Raw genomic sequence first — 15,523 nt, forward strand, 5'->3', positions numbered from 1 at the left:
TCTTACGAACATTTCGTCAACAATACTAGGCTAGTTTCCGAGAAGTTCAATGGATATTTTACTAATGTTGGGCGGGACCTAGCAAGTAAGATACCTGAGACTGCTCGCGATGACTTGAATGCGTTTGCTACGTTGGCTGTGAATCCTCTGTCAATATTTTTTTCGCCAGTCACGGTTGACGATGTCTTTTCGACGATTATGTCCATGGATGTCAACAAGTCTCCCGGCTACGATGATGTCACGGTGGAATCTTTGAAGTGCTGTGCTTCTGCTGTGTCCCCTTTCCTGTGCGATTTGTTTAATCTGTGCTTGTTATATGGCGTGTATCCCGATGAGCTTAAGGTGGCGAAAGTGGTCCCGATTCATAAGAAAGACTCTGAATACGATGTCGGCAACTATCGCCCGATTTCCGTTCTGCCGGCTGTTAACAAGGTGCTCGAGACCATAGTGCAACGTGCGCTGAGTGGTTTCTTCGACAGCTGTGGTTTCCTGAGTGCGAGGCAGTATGGGTTCAGGGAGGGGAGTGGAACGCATACTGCACTGTTTGAATTGGTCAGCATGATTAATGAAAGGATTGATGAAAGGAAGGTGGTGACGGGTTTATTCCTAGACCTCTCAAAAGCGTTTGACACGGTGATTCACCGCTTGCTCTTGTACAAATTGGAGCGTGCTGGGATAAGGGGTGTTGCCTACGATCTGCTGAAGAGCTATCTGACGAACCGGAGGCAGTTTACTGAGTGTAATGGCGTCCGTAGCTCGATGACTGACGTCGAGGTTGGTGTGCCGCAAGGCGGAGTGCTGTCTCCGTTGTTGTTTCTGGTGTTCATTAATGACCTGTACAGTCTGCCGATTAAGTCATCTCCTTTTGGCTTTGCAGATGACACCAATATGTTTGTTTCTTCTGCCTTAGTGTCTGAAAACGTCTCTGAAATCTCGGATGATCTTGTCATCTTAGCGGAGTACTTTCGGCTGAATAAGTTGACTTTGAACCTCGGTAAGACAAAGCTTGTTCACTTCCGTAAGCCAGGCATGAAGGTTCTAGATTTGCCTGTCCTGAAGTTTAATGGTGTTACGATCCAAACGTGTCCTAGTGCGAAGTGCCTAGGTCTGACTCTAGACGAATTTATCCGTTGGGACGCTCATGTTGCTAGCGTGTCGAATGTTGTCTCTGGGCGTATAGGGATAATTAAGAGACTGCGTTTTCTCCCGAGGAAGGTCCTGAGGCTCATCTATTTTTCAACCGTTCACTGTCACTTGACCTATTGCGTGGGAGTCTGGGGTTCCGCTGCCAAGACTCTCATTGATGGACTCTGTGTACTACAGAGAGGGGCACTGAAAGCGTCCCATAAGCTACCAGCTCGGTATCCCACCGAGTTGCTCTATGGAAAAGAATTTCCTACCGTTCTCTCAGTGCCTCAGCTGTATAAGCAGGCAGTTTGCAGGTTTGTCTTTTGTTGTGTTAATCGTGTGAAGCACCGCTCTTTAGCTTTTCCCGACAATGTTAATTGCTACAGGACCAGGTACTCCCACTTGTTGAGGAAGCCGAAGGTCCAATCTGAATACGGAAGGCGATGTTTGCTCTTTTCTGGACCTTCGTTGTACAACTCACTGCCACTGTCGCTTAGAAACTTAAGACGCTATGAAGAATTCTGCCGTTCGTTAAAGGATTTACTGCTGAAAGAGAGCCGTTAGTGCTCGTCACTGTTAATTGATCGGATAATTGTTTGACGTACATGCGCTTTTCCTGTTTATTTAATTTTTATGATTTTTACGTTGCATCGTCCCTCACTATTTCCCCCTTATTTGACGCAGTTAATGTTGTTTAAATTTTTTGAAGAAAGAATTTTTTTTTTTAGTTTTGTTTTTCGTAGCTTCTTTGAATCGTTAAAATTGCGAATTGAAGCTACGCAGGCTAATTTTTCCTATTTTGACTTATTCTTTTTGTTAACGTTTGCTTTAATGTTTTTTTTATGTAATAATTAGAGAAAGGAAACTGTGACCTTTATATTTTTTTCTTGAAATAAATGGATAATAATAATAATAATACTTTTTTGGTTATGTCTCCATGGATGACGTTTTCACAGCTGATCTAACCTTGAGGTCACACAAATCGCCATGTTATTATTATACACATCTTTCTCATACAAAAAAAATTCAAACAAAATCTTTTAGTATGGTGTGTCAACAGCGGATAGGTTTGTTCCAAATAACTGCAAACGCGAACTTTGACAACCCGAACCACGTCGATTTCATCCACAGACGACATAACCTTTGTTTTTTGCACAAATTTTGAGGCGCCGTATACTTATATAGTGACAGCTTTAAAAAAAATCGTATTGAAGCTGCTTCGCGCTAATTTCGGCAGCTCATTTTTCGAGAGAAATTGTTTAGGTTATGTTGTCCTTGGAACAGACCTATACCGAAACTCCAAAATGTACAGTCTTGCTTTGAAACGCTATCTCCGTTTAATAATGTTATATAAATTAATATTAAAAAAAACTAAAGTAAGATTACGTTTGAAAGTACTGTAACCGTAACGTGTAGAGAACATGTTGGAAAGATCGTGTACACGAATGGCATTTTTGAATTGTCGCAGGCATTAAGTAATTTACAATTTAACATTTCACAGAATTTAGGCATTTTTTTAAATCTTTTTTTGTGCAAAATTCGCGAACGATTTTTTGAAACAATCAAAAATGAAATCTAGTTGATGGAATAAGGTAAACCGATCAAGGTTCTGAAAGAACAGGTTAAGACACTTCTGAGTTGATCACGAAGGCGGTGAAACACAAATTTTGGCAATTTAGACAGGTTTTGTTAGACTTGCTCATTACAGATTGTGAAAAATTGTGTTTCACCCGCCTTTGTAAGTGTCCCTTCAGAACCTCGGAAAAGATAGTCTACAAACATTCAAATTTTGCATATTTGTTGACCGGGAAGTTGAATAAACATAAAAGTGAACGAAACCAAAAGTGTAAAGTGTGTGTTTGCTGTCGTAGCTGTCATAACATAACCATTTTTCATCCATTTGTCTTGTTGATATTTTGTTACTTTCAATATAGTTTGTTATTCAAATTCAATTAAATGTTAATTTCCAATCAAATTCCTTTTAATAATAACAAACTATGACGGAACAACCCGACGATGACATCATTTGCATGGACACGATCAGACCTCGAAAAATTAAACCACAAAATATTGTTTGTAGAATACTATCCAGAGAACGGGGGTAAAACCATAACAACATTTCCAATCCAATTGTGACATTGTCCGAATAACCGAACTAATTTTGCGTAGGATCCTTTCGAGAGAACGTGGTGGAGTTATCAGAGAATTCTACAAAAATATTTATCCAAATTTGACAATTATCAATGTGGAGAAACCAGCGGGATTTTTGCGGAAATTCAGTCCCGACGGGAAATATCTGATTGCCTTCACATACGATCAAACGTCATTGGAGATTTATCGGTTTAAGGGATCAGGAGCAGCAGCGGTAGGTCTGATCTGTGATTTTTTTAGAAAGTCAACCTGTTGTTCACACCAACGTCATAGCATGATTTTAGATGGGGACTGTCATTTTCAGTGACGAAGAATTTTTGCTTAACTTTCGTTTTGATTTTTATTTATGTCATTTGGGTTTGGGACAAAAGACGAATTGAATGGTCACCTTCCTCTGAACTGGAATTCAAGCTACTGACCCAAAATTTCGCTTAAAATTCGATCACATCCCAAGATTCTAATTTCATTCTCTTCTCTCAATTTTAGTTACTGCTTAATGGCTGGGAAGAGGAAGTCGTTCCGAATAGCAACGAACACACGCCTTACGCTATCCGGAGTCAAATATTTAATTGTTTATTTAAGGTTGTTGCCGAACGTATAGGAGTGAGAGCATCGTTTCATTAATCTTTCCCCACTTTCAGCTTAAATTCGTCGTTAATGTGGAAGACTTCGGCAAACAATTGAATCGTGAGTGCAGCTTATTTACAAACGATAGTCGATTTGTTATTGTTGGTGCAGCATCTTCCATTACCGATGATCGGCGACCGAATTTCTTTGAAATTTACACAACCAACGAAATGATGACACCGACGTTAAGGTAAATTTTTGATTTCGTTGTTTTCCTGGTGCTAGAACACCAACCCGTTTTTTTGGTGTGGTCACCATACGAAATTTAGATTTTCAAATTTTGCTTTGAGTGTCAATACCAATTCGATTCTTATTCGATAAATTCTTGCTGCTTATCTTAGCTCTGACACCTGTGGCGTCTGGTAAAAATTGTCTCGTTATTACAAATTTGATTTATTGAATTTCGATCCATAATTCTATCTTCCATCTTCACAAGATCCTCAACAGCCAAATGCCGATAATTCATTTTGCTTCTCGTTATCATCTCATTTGCTTATATAATGTCCAAAAAATTCCTCAAAATTTCACATTTGGTAGTTCTGCCAAAATTCCGAAAATAGTTCTTCTAGCATTGTAGTCAATCTCGGAGACATCCTTTAATTGGATAACCCCCAAGTGTATTGACTAGACTTCTTTTATAAATGTTGCCAAAATTTGTGGCTTCAAGAGCTTTTGTTGTTTTTCATAAGATGCTTACTAATAGTCCTTGACTCGTAATTGAAGAGAGGTTTGCACTACCCGTCACGAAAAGACATTTCCCAACAAACATTTTTTCGGTTTATGCAGATCTCTCCTCAATTGTCGAGCTATTCATAACTTTATTGACCAGTTACACAACTTTGACCGTATTTATCTCTCTATCGGTTCAATAATGAAAGACAGAGAAATAAGTACGGTCCAAGCTTTGTAAATGGCTAAAGTTATGAATGTTGAGACACTCTGCAGATCGCTCGTTCACTGATCAAGAGTGACTTTTTACTCGAAGAGTCGGAAGTCCCGGACTGTGTGGTGACAATCGACGTGGAATATATTTTTGTGGGAACGATTACCATGGATTTTGTTGTTATGGAATCCGTTGGAATGATAACACCCTGAACCCTACGTATCCACAAAGTAGCTGCCGCTAGTGTAACATTACATGAAACAACTTCTTTGTGACTTCCTGGACAAAGTCTTGTTTTGAGATCTTAATTCGAGAAATGGGGCGGAGTTTTTAATCAGCTGCTTTGTATTTGATTGATGAATACTAAGCAGGAGACGGCACATATCATAAATTCGATGGAATATTAGCCACCCGAAAGGTTGAATTATTCCGAAACAAGATCTAAAAAGTCCTCCTATTCAACGGCTGTAGCGTTTAAATCTTAATGACCGAAATAGTGATCGAAAATCGTAGTCTTTTAGTAAGTAATGTCATCAGATAATTGGAACCGATTCTCTTAAAATGAAATCAAATTCCAGTGACATGCAGTAGATTACAGTTTCAGAGAAGGCAAACGTATCATCAGTGTATAATTACCGAATCTGTCCACATTTTGATCAAACTATTATCAATCGATTCATACAAAATCTTTTACTTTAATAGTTACAACATACATGTTTACAGCACATGTATAAAACCTTATTAGCCGGAACTTATTTCTGTCCTCGCTGCCAACAAAGTAACCTTTTGTGTGCAACGGTTGGTCACAAGACGAATATTTCATTGGTCAGTACAGTTGTTGTTTCATTTCTTTGAAGCATTGATGAACTTTTGTCATTACTCAGTTGCGGTCGTTGAGTTCTTTATTGTTTGAACAGTTTGGGGTTGGGATTCTTCATTTATGATCTGTTTTGTCTCTTGAAATGTTAGATTCGATTCGTTAGGATTCGATATTTCTTCCATTTTTATCAAAAATCAATTTTAATCGAATTTTCTTTCGAAAATATTTCCAGGTGTGCGATCGAAGACTATTCTCTTTACATGATAGATTTACACAATGGCCGCGTAACTGACCAAATTAAATTTAAATCCGACAAAATATTTTTGTCGCACAATCAAGGCTTGTACTTGTACAACAACACTCTAGCTATTCTATCCGGTAAGTTGAAATTTTGTCAATGCCTCCAAGTGCACTGAATTTTGAATGTCTCGTGTTTTCCATCAGTTCAACATCAAACAATTTACATTTACGAATTGTTTGACGGTGCTTTTTTGAAACTGTTCAAAATCGGACGATTTTGCAGCGAAGAGGAGGAAAGCCTGTACAATTCATTGTATTCAATAACGTCGCAGACACCGTTCCGTGAGGCGACCATTAACAGTTTGAAGCATCGATTTTTAGTGTTCCTATACAAGCGTGCCAAGCAAAAAGATGAAAGCACCGGTGATCGGTACAATATTCGGAAATTTTTTAAGTTTTTCGACCAGTACAACCAATTGCGTATGTGGAAAATGCAGCTGCTCGATGACAATCATTTGTTGATTAAATACGCGTTCGAGGAAGTAGTGATGCTGAAAAGCAGCGAACCCAACAGCCAGTTATCATATTTTGTAATTTATAGTATTTGGGACAGCAAAATCCTTGCCGTCTACGATAACACATCGGAAGAATTTTTAGAAATATTCGAGAACTACAATGACATGTTCCGCAACGCCCGCATGAATTCCGAGACCCTGTCCAATTGCTCACCGAACACAAATATTTACGCAAAATTATTGCAACAACGCTTTAAACAAACGATCGTCAGTGCCAGAGGCGGTGGCATGGTAGAGGCAACGAAACGAATATTGGCCCAGTTGCCGATAAGTGCACAAAGTTATAGCAGTTCACCGTACTTAGACCTAAGTTTATTTAGTTACGACGATAAATGGGTCAGTGTGATGGAGCGACCGAAAGGCTGTGGTGAATATCCGATAAGATTTTTTGCCCGTGATTCGGGTCTGCTGAAATTTCGGATCTATCCGGGATTGCAGGACAAAAATTCAGCGCAACCGGCAAAACGTTTGGTGGCGTTCACATTTCATCCCACCGAACCATTTGCGATCAGTGTGCAGCGAATCGACAATGATTATGTGGTCAATTTTCACATTCGTAATGCGAGAAGCGAAACAGAGGCTTAGGTCTACAAACGTTGTTAACGGAAAAACATTTTTTCTAATGAAGAAAATTTTTTATTGAAAATTTCTTGTTTTTTATTTCATTGGATGGAAATGTCGACTTTCGATGACCACACTATTCTGTTCGGGACAAAGTGTTTGATACCGAGCATTTCGAATGCCTCTATCATTTCTTTCCCCTTACGAGAAGACAAACTTTGAGTCTCTTTTTTGATCCAAATATTTCCAACCGCAAACACCTTCTTATTACGTGGAAACGAACAGTCGTCGACGAAGCGAGGAAAGCCGGGAAAGAATGAAGTCAAGGAAGTCAAGGCGCTCGCACCAAACCAAATTCGATGGCGACAATTTGTAGACTCTACGCTCCCTCGAGGAGTATGAAGTCAGATGATGATGATGATGTATGTGGTTGCGAGAGCGAGAGGTGAAAAACATATCTTTCTGAACTCTAGAAAGACCCTACAAGATATGTCCATTGGCCAGGGTAGTGGTATGTTCAAGTGTGCGAACGTACTATGTGCAGCACTAAGAATGAAAATGAAAAGGAACATTTTTGAATGGAAGGGATTGTTTTGCAAAACAGCCTGCCGAAAACGGATGAATTTTCCAGTGGATATTATAGATCTTCAGAACCCCAGCATGCAGCACCAATTTATATTTTGAAACCCACGACCCCTGAAAGTTTAAATACCGAATTTCTAGAACCACAAAATGTTGCATTGAATATCTTTGGTGAGATTGCATGGAAGAAACTCCCTTGCACAGTGCATAGTGCATGAATTACCTTTTGGGTGCTGTCAAGCATCAGATTTTCTGAAAAACTATCAGCAGAGGAATAGTATCATCATCTCAAGTTTGCATACTACTGGTGGTATATCAGTATATCTCAACGGGTGGACGCATACCATACAGTTATAAGTTTCTCATATATAAGGTAAATCTCCCACGAGATCGGTTGAAAGGAACTTTAAACCAAAAATGATGAATCTCACATTTGGAGATCTATTGAATGTTTTGCTTGATCATATATGTCTTAGATAGTGGGAGTGTACTCCTCGGGGTCAGTAAAGTATTAGCCTCTCGAGTCTCGAAGCCAAAACGATCGATCGAAAATCGAAAACATGTACGTTAATGTATGCTAAATGTTGATGGTCGTGGTGGTGTCATTAGAAAGGTAATTTCAAGTACTTTCCGGGCTTGGGTTTCCTTATTGGGTTTAAAATTCTTCGACACTGAAATATGAAGTCGCTGTTTCGCCGATTAAGAGTTCATCTGCATCCATAAGAAAAGTGCATGCTTCTGGTTTTCGATCACCACCCACTAGCCTGAAAAATTTAAAATTGTGAAGCACCATAGACCATAGACATCTCTTGGAGGGTCTGCTCTCATTAGGCTCATCTTAAGATTTTAGAATCAAACAATTGTACAAAATGTTTGACGCGTATATCAATGGATGAGGGATCGATGACCACGTATGCTGTTTCTTTGTAGCCGCTGGTAACAACTTAGAGACAGACATTCTGTAGTCTGCATGAAAAAAGTCCATTTTCGAAGAACATTTACAGTCACAAAATGATACTCTATCATCAAGGGCATGAGTACTAAATAGCCTCAATACAAACAACACACACTCTACGGATAATAGCGGCAGAGTCGAAATTTTGCTTGATTTTTGCAAGTGGTTCCAGGTGGTTCCCGTGGTCCAATCGAAAAGTGATGTATGGAAGGTGCCCTTTATTTTTGATAATGAATAAGTCGTCCATACATCATTTTGTCCAAAAACTTCAAATTTAGTCGATATAATTTTGGGTCATTTTGACTCTGCCGCTATTATCCGTAGAGTGTGTGTTGTTCGTATTGAGGCTATTTAATGAGTACTAAACATTAAACAAATATAACCGTAAGTGTTCCAAGAATTTATTTGACTTTTCTATACAATTACGTCGTTTAGCTGTCTTACATTAACATGACGAACATAGTCAAAGTACGCAAAACAATAAAAAAAAAAAATTTACAATTTAGTTATTGACGCATCTCCCCTTCCGGTCAACAAACACATAGTTCAAAGTAACATCATTACGATTCAACTCCTTCACTGCTAATTAACCTACCATCGTTTGAAGCAAACATCTTTATGGTTCAATTCTACTGAGTCTATCATCGAGCAACTTTTCGAACAGTAAAATACCCTTTTGCATTTTCTACATGGGATCGCCGCACCCAGCCTCGTACAATAGCGACACCGGCTTTGACCGTCATCTGTTGGATGCAAAACCAACAAATTGCTGTTAACGCGAATCACTGGCTTTCCATCAGGATCTGTTTCGTAGTGAGGATTGAGTAGCGTAACTTGACAGCCGTAACCAATGTGCTTATGTGTTTCTTCGTTCTGTGGAAAATTGTCGATAAAAATGCGTTGAGCATCCCCGTTCTCATCTTCTGCAATTTGGACGATTGTGGGCCGTCCTAGTATGGCATCTTCGATGAATGTTATTTTCATTGCGGAGCCGTCTTGCCGTTCTTCACCCATGTCGCTGAGAGAAATTTTCTTCAGAGTAGATAAATCTACTTTAGTTTTGGGCAGCTCTTTGTTTGTAGTTCTATCGAGCTTCAGGCTTGCATTTTTAACTAATTTAAGCTCTCTACGATGGGCGGTAACGATGCTCATTCTGTAGCGATCACCGAGTCCGAGTTGTGCGCGACAGGTTGCGTTCGGAGAGGTTAGTATGTCTTCTATCGATGGAGGTAGATCCTTGGGAATTAAAGATGCAAGAGGACCAACTTCCATTTCCGTTCTAAGGTCCTTTTCAAACTGCTCTTCGTCGAATGGTGCGTCGATTTGGTTTCCAAGTAAGTCGCGTAATTTGTCTGTTCTTTCTGCCAGATACATACTACCCCTGCTAACGGCGAATTTGAACCAATTGAGAGCGTTCCCTATATCCAATTTTTTTATATAAATATCAAAAACATTCTCCATCGCCCGTACTGTTTTCAATAAGGCGCCTAACTTGTAATAGTTCAATCCCATCTCAGCATTTCTAACCACTCCATAGCCATCACAATACATTTTTCCGATGTTGTTAGCCGATGCACCACTACCATGTCTGATTGCCTTTAGATACCAGGCTATCGCCTGAAAATAGAACAGAATCGTAGCTTAACTTTCGCTTGAAAACGTTTCGACAAAACTTTCAACAATACCTTTCTGGGATCTTGTTTAACTCCGATACCATCCATGTACAACAGTGCAAAACTGTGTTGTGCGTCGGCGACACCAACGTTTAGGATTTTCGTACCCATCAAATCGATTGAAATATCTTGTGATGCAGCCTGCATAACGTTCTTAATGCCTGCAGACAAATTCTGGCTAATTCCTATGCCTTGTTTTGTCAAAATACCGAGGTAATAGAGTCCTTCCGCATTATCTACAGCTGCAGCCTTGGAAAACCAATAGACAGCCTTTTCATAGTTTTTTTCGACGCCGGTTCCATTCAGATATTTGTGGGCTTCAGCACACATTCCTGCTGGGAAATTTGTTGTGTTGTTTCGCTTGTTCAGTTCGGCAATAAGAGCTGCTGAAAATATATGATTTCCATCTTCATCCTGCTTAGTCCTTATTGCAATTTCTGCTGGTAAATTTGTTGTGTTGCTTCGCGTGTTCGGAGCAGCAATAGCAGCTTTCGAAAATATTGGATTTCCATCTTCATCCAGCGTAGTATGTGAAGCAATTTCTTCCACAGTTAAGGGCGCTGGTTCAGAAATTTCTGGTATTTTTTGTTTAGGATTCAATGCTTTTGATTTAGCATAGTTGTCCGCAGCTTCTTTGAGCTTTTGCACACTGTCATAAGTCTTTCCCAAACGAAAGTATGCCAAATCCCAGGCTGGACGTAGTAACGTCGCGCAAATTGCATCGTCTTTAGCGTGATAATAGAAGCCCCATTTCAAATATGCAAAAGATCGATGCAAATATAGAGTGCCTAATTCCACTGCAGGTAGTCCAGGTAGACTAATCGCTCTCGCATAAGTCTCGACTGCTCTGTCAAACTGCTCATCTTTAACAAGTGAGTCTCCTATGGCCATCAAATCCGCTGCCTTTTCTATACTCGCTTTATTCGCGTCGAGTGTAAATTTTTTCACCCGTTCCACATCTCGCGGCTTAACTCCCAATGAGATTAAAATTTCGGATGTTTCCGCCCACAGTTTCTTGAACAAGTTGTCATTCACGATACATTGTCGTTCGTAGCATATTTCATTGTGAATTTGTTTTAACTTTTGGTAAGCGTTTTGTTGTTCTTGGCTTTTGACGGTATCAGTTTCGTAACATTTCAGAGCATCGACAAGCAACCGAAGATCCCATTTCTGAACGTCACCAGTACGCAATAATGCTTTTTGAAGTGGACGGGCTTTATTATATACGGTGGATCCAATATTTGTGGTGAATTCCGCTCCTTGAATGTCCATATTTACCCAAATGCGATGGTATTTGATTCTCCAAAGATCGATAACTAATCCCGCCAGGAAAGGCACAGCAATGTCATTTAAAAGGCCGTGCAATTTCATGTAGTTGCAGATGAAGGAATGTGGTGGTTTTTCTTCCGCCATGGTAAAATGATTTATCATAAAAAAGTCTATCGAAAAAATTTCAATTAGAAACGTATCTAGACAAAGAATGCGACTGAAAGCGACGAAGCAGTGACCGACAAAAAATGGCAGACACAAAAGTTGAGGTGAATACTCGCTTGATGATAAACTTCCGCTTTCATTGACTTATTCTGATCATGTGGAATACGGCTAGGTCTGTTAGGTATAAAAACAGCGCTGTTTGTTTAAAATGTTTAAAAATTGTGAAACGGCAATTCATTTGTAATCAACAGCAACGACAGAAATAGGCCTCATAACGTGCGTAACGCCTTATTTCGTTTCGCAGAGAAAAATAAAACAATGCAAGAGCAGTCGATTTGACAAGGGATAGGACCCAAATGCATAAGTAGGCTTTTGATCTTCATGCAAAACGTATATACTAATCCAAATGCATGAAACCAATACTTAAACGATTGTAACGGGATTCAGGCCACTCCTTTGAACATATTGGCGTCCTCTGCTGCTGCCTTGTTTACTTTACTCTGCCGTGGTTTTAATGTTCACCAAATCAATGAAAGGAAATAGATAGATATGGCCAAACGTTCAAATTTGTTCTAGCCGGAGCACATACGGATTTGCATGGCGCCACCTCAAACGAACTCATTTCTAGTGCAAATTTACATTGTTTACATACAATTGCTAAAAGTTTCCTATGTGCAGAAGCACCAGCTGAATATCAGCTGGTGTACAAACAAAAACACAATTTGAAGACAACCTACCAGTGCATTTCTACGTTAACGTCATCTATGCGCGCACATAACACGTATGAATGAAGTAAACCAACGAACGGCGTTGAGTAAACACATTGTGAAGAATGTGTTTTGATTGTTTATCATACAATAAGTGGGTGTTAGTAGATCAGCTGGTGCTCATTCTGCTCATAGGAAGCTTTTAACAACTGTAAATTGCTATTTCATACACTTCTTTCACCATGTAAAATCCATTGTATAGCTCGGGATAAAAAGTTGAAAAGTCGAGTTTTCGTGTGAGTTTTGACGATCCGAGTCAAAAAAAATACACGAAAACTCGACTTTTCAACTTTATGTAATAGTAAATTTTGTGAGTTGTAGACCGAGCAGAGCGAAGTCTGTATCCGAAAGTGCCTCAGATCGATCGTCCCAAAAAGGTACACAAAACTTCCATCATTTTCGCCACCGCAGCATGAAAATAGCTGTTATTGCATCGGTCTATTGAGAGTATTTTTAGTGGACACAAAATTAAAATTTTAAATAAACATAGCTAAAGCCGACCCGTACGAAACACCTATTCGTGTCAAAAGCCTTTAAAATCACTTACATTATCCACTCTTTGCCTTGTTATCATATACAACTAAATTGCCGGAGGCAATATAGACAGCCCCGTACGCAGACAAATTTCATAAATTCCTATTTAAACAGCTACATACCGCTTTATTTACCTATATTTCACTATAAATAAACATTTCACAGAGGAATATATGCTATTATATAGCTCTATATGCCTGTATATAGCTCAATATAGCTGTATATAGGTATATATAGATGTCCATATATGGAATCCCTGAAACCCCACACACATAACAAATTATTTCCATGTTAACAGAAACTCTCTAAGTACCATTTTTCCCAAGATATATCACTTTTAATAAAATCCAATATGGCCGCCGGCAGTCATTTTGTTAGGAGACCGGAAATAGTACCGACGCTTTACATTCGTTAATACCTTTCAAACAAAAAAAAATTCATGAAATTCGGTCAAAATTTACTCGAGATATTGTCAAAATACACCACGTTCACTGTACTTCCGAGTAGCCAGATAAGAGCTCACTCCAAGAGACCTAGCTCACGCTCCGGAGAACATAATTTCATAAAAAAAAAATTCCCTGATTGGTACGGTCAATACCTATCTAATAAAGCTAAAACAGACGAAATATGTTCAAATGTGGCCGACCTACAAGCAAAAACTGCTTGCCGCCCTGTGCCTGTTCCACACCAAGGGGTCTAACTCACGAGTCGGTCATCCGATTTCCATAAACTTTTTTTTTGTCGATCGGTATTGTAAATACCTTTTATTTGACGGATCACTTACAAGTTTAACGTTTAAATATCCGGAGATATCTTCGAAAAACCGTAAAGCACTTATTGGGCCACAGCTCGGGAGGGGTCGATCCAAAATCACTCATCTTCGAACTTAGCCTGTCTGTTGACATTACCAAACGGGAAAAAAAAGAATTTTCAAAATCGGATGCGTTTTACTCAAGTTATCGTGCAGACAGACACACGGACAGACGGACATTTTTTTTCGCGGATTTGGCATCTCTAGACAACCACAATAGGTTTCCCCTTACTCAGGGAGTCCAATTCGACGTGTTACAAACGTATGCGTAAACCTATAAGACCCCAGTACTTCGTACGGGTCTAAAAATTGACTCAATTTTTACCTTGAACGTTTTTATTTTAGATTAATTCAATTGTACATATAAAGTATTTTTTGCTTCTAAGTAATGCTAAATCAAATAAATATTAAATAAATTTTACAGCTAAATTATTTTTATACAAAAAAAATATTTGATTTTGATGCAATTTAATACAGTGTCCGTTTACATTTGGATGATTTTTACAATTTGGATTATTTTCTTCTACTTTTTCAGTAAACATTACGAACACAGTGTGTATGTATAAACCTACTTCCTAAATACCATAAATTTACAAAACAAACCTCTTACACCATGAACATTGACACCCTAGTAAACGCATATTTGTGGAACAGAGTCTCACAATGCACCCAGCATAGTAATACAACATTTGGTGTCAACATACTATTAATGGTAGCAATCACAATAATATTAGTCATACTAATAGTGGAGTGGTATTTTGACACACTAAAATATTCTATAAGTATGCTGGGTGCATTGCAGCTAACCATTAAATTGGAATGGAAACGCCAATGCAAATGATATTTTTATGTGGATATAACATCTATTGGACATAACCACTACACAAAAAAAAAGACTGGGATATGACTCCAAATATTACAATTTTACTTCCAGACACGTATCGCATACACGAGCTAGCCCTATTCACGTTAAAAAAAAATCTGTTTAACAATGTCCAGATGAATGTCTATTTTTTGTAAACTTTGATTGCCTTGCACGACTTGGAATCAATTTTTTGTCAATTATGGTGTTCTAGAGTATTGATTAGTCTATCAGATAGAGAAACGAAATCGACATTCGTACGAAGTTCAGAAACGGATTTTTTTAACGTGAGGGGGGCTCAAGCTTACTTTACTACATTTGACCAACATGACACGAAGAAGTGTCCTGATTTGGTAAATATGCTTACTTGCATGGTTGCAACATGGTTGCAAATAGCAAAACTATCCATGTCGGTAGTATAATGTGTGCAGTACAAAATGTTTTCTATACGGTAATAGATGTTGTCTGCAAGCAAAATTTTACTATCAGCAGACACATTACAATTATGCGTACCCTGTTTGTATACCAGAAAATATCAACGTCAATCATACCATGCACCCCGTCGGAAAATACTAGCGGAACCTTCGTAAGAATTAAAATTATTCTCATGTAGATTGGAACGAAAGCTGAATTCAACTCGATGACGGTGTGTTAAAGATGATCAATGGTTAAGAAAATTGTTTACAATGTCAGGTAAGAAAATTTTTGCTCTGTAACGGGGTTTATAAAATAATTATTGGACTGTTGTGACACTCGACTAAAATTAATTTTACAATTTTATCACATCGAACCACACTATACTTACTACACTCAATACGTACATGCGTTTTTCCTAACTTATAGTTTCTAATTTATAGATTTAAATAACATTTACCGTTCAAAACTTACATAACTGCTCAATTACCACATTTTATATCGTT

The 15,523-nt window shown here is 38.6% G+C and overlaps 2 protein-coding genes across 2 annotated transcripts; one reads left to right on the forward strand and one right to left on the reverse strand.

Annotated features, from left to right (window-relative positions):
* The first annotated feature begins 2,996 nt into the window (after positions 1-2,996).
* On the forward strand, positions 2,997-7,070 carry LOC119068464 (DET1 homolog). The gene is made up of 6 exons (XM_037172057.1): positions 2,997-3,229; positions 3,298-3,493; positions 3,766-3,861; positions 3,921-4,096; positions 5,842-5,987; positions 6,054-7,070. Exons 1-6 carry the CDS (start codon positions 3,126-3,128, stop codon positions 7,007-7,009), a joined length of 1,674 nt encoding a protein of 557 aa, XP_037027952.1. The 5' UTR covers positions 2,997-3,125; the 3' UTR covers positions 7,010-7,070.
* A 1,837-nt stretch (positions 7,071-8,907) lies between these two features.
* LOC119068449 lies at positions 8,908-11,733 on the reverse strand. The gene is made up of 2 exons (XM_037172026.1): positions 10,208-11,733; positions 8,908-10,139 (listed from the first exon to the last, which is right to left on the reverse strand). Exons 1-2 carry the CDS (start codon positions 11,624-11,626, stop codon positions 9,114-9,116), a joined length of 2,445 nt encoding a protein of 814 aa, XP_037027921.1. The 5' UTR covers positions 11,627-11,733; the 3' UTR covers positions 8,908-9,113.
* Between the last annotated feature and the right edge of the window lie 3,790 nt (positions 11,734-15,523).

This window comes from Bradysia coprophila, assembly GCF_014529535.1.
Source record: "Bradysia coprophila strain Holo2 chromosome X unlocalized genomic scaffold, BU_Bcop_v1 contig_185, whole genome shotgun sequence".
NCBI lineage: Eukaryota > Metazoa > Arthropoda > Insecta > Diptera > Sciaridae > Bradysia > Bradysia coprophila.

Coding starts and splice junctions, on each gene's coding strand:
- LOC119068464 (XM_037172057.1), top strand. CDS start 3,126: ATGACGGAACAACCCGACGATGACATCATTTGCATGGACACGATCAGA. Junction 3,494..3,765: donor AGGGATCAGGAGCAGCAGCG/GTAGGTCTGATC, acceptor TCTCAATTTTAG/TTACTGCTTAATGGCTGGGA. Junction 3,862..3,920: donor TATTTAATTGTTTATTTAAG/GTTGTTGCCGAA, acceptor CCCCACTTTCAG/CTTAAATTCGTCGTTAATGT.
- LOC119068449 (XM_037172026.1), bottom strand. CDS start 11,626: ATGATAAATCATTTTACCATGGCGGAAGAAAAACCACCACATTCCTTC. Junction 10,140..10,207: donor TTAAACAAGATCCCAGAAAG/GTATTGTTGAAA, acceptor TTCTATTTTCAG/GCGATAGCCTGGTATCTAAA.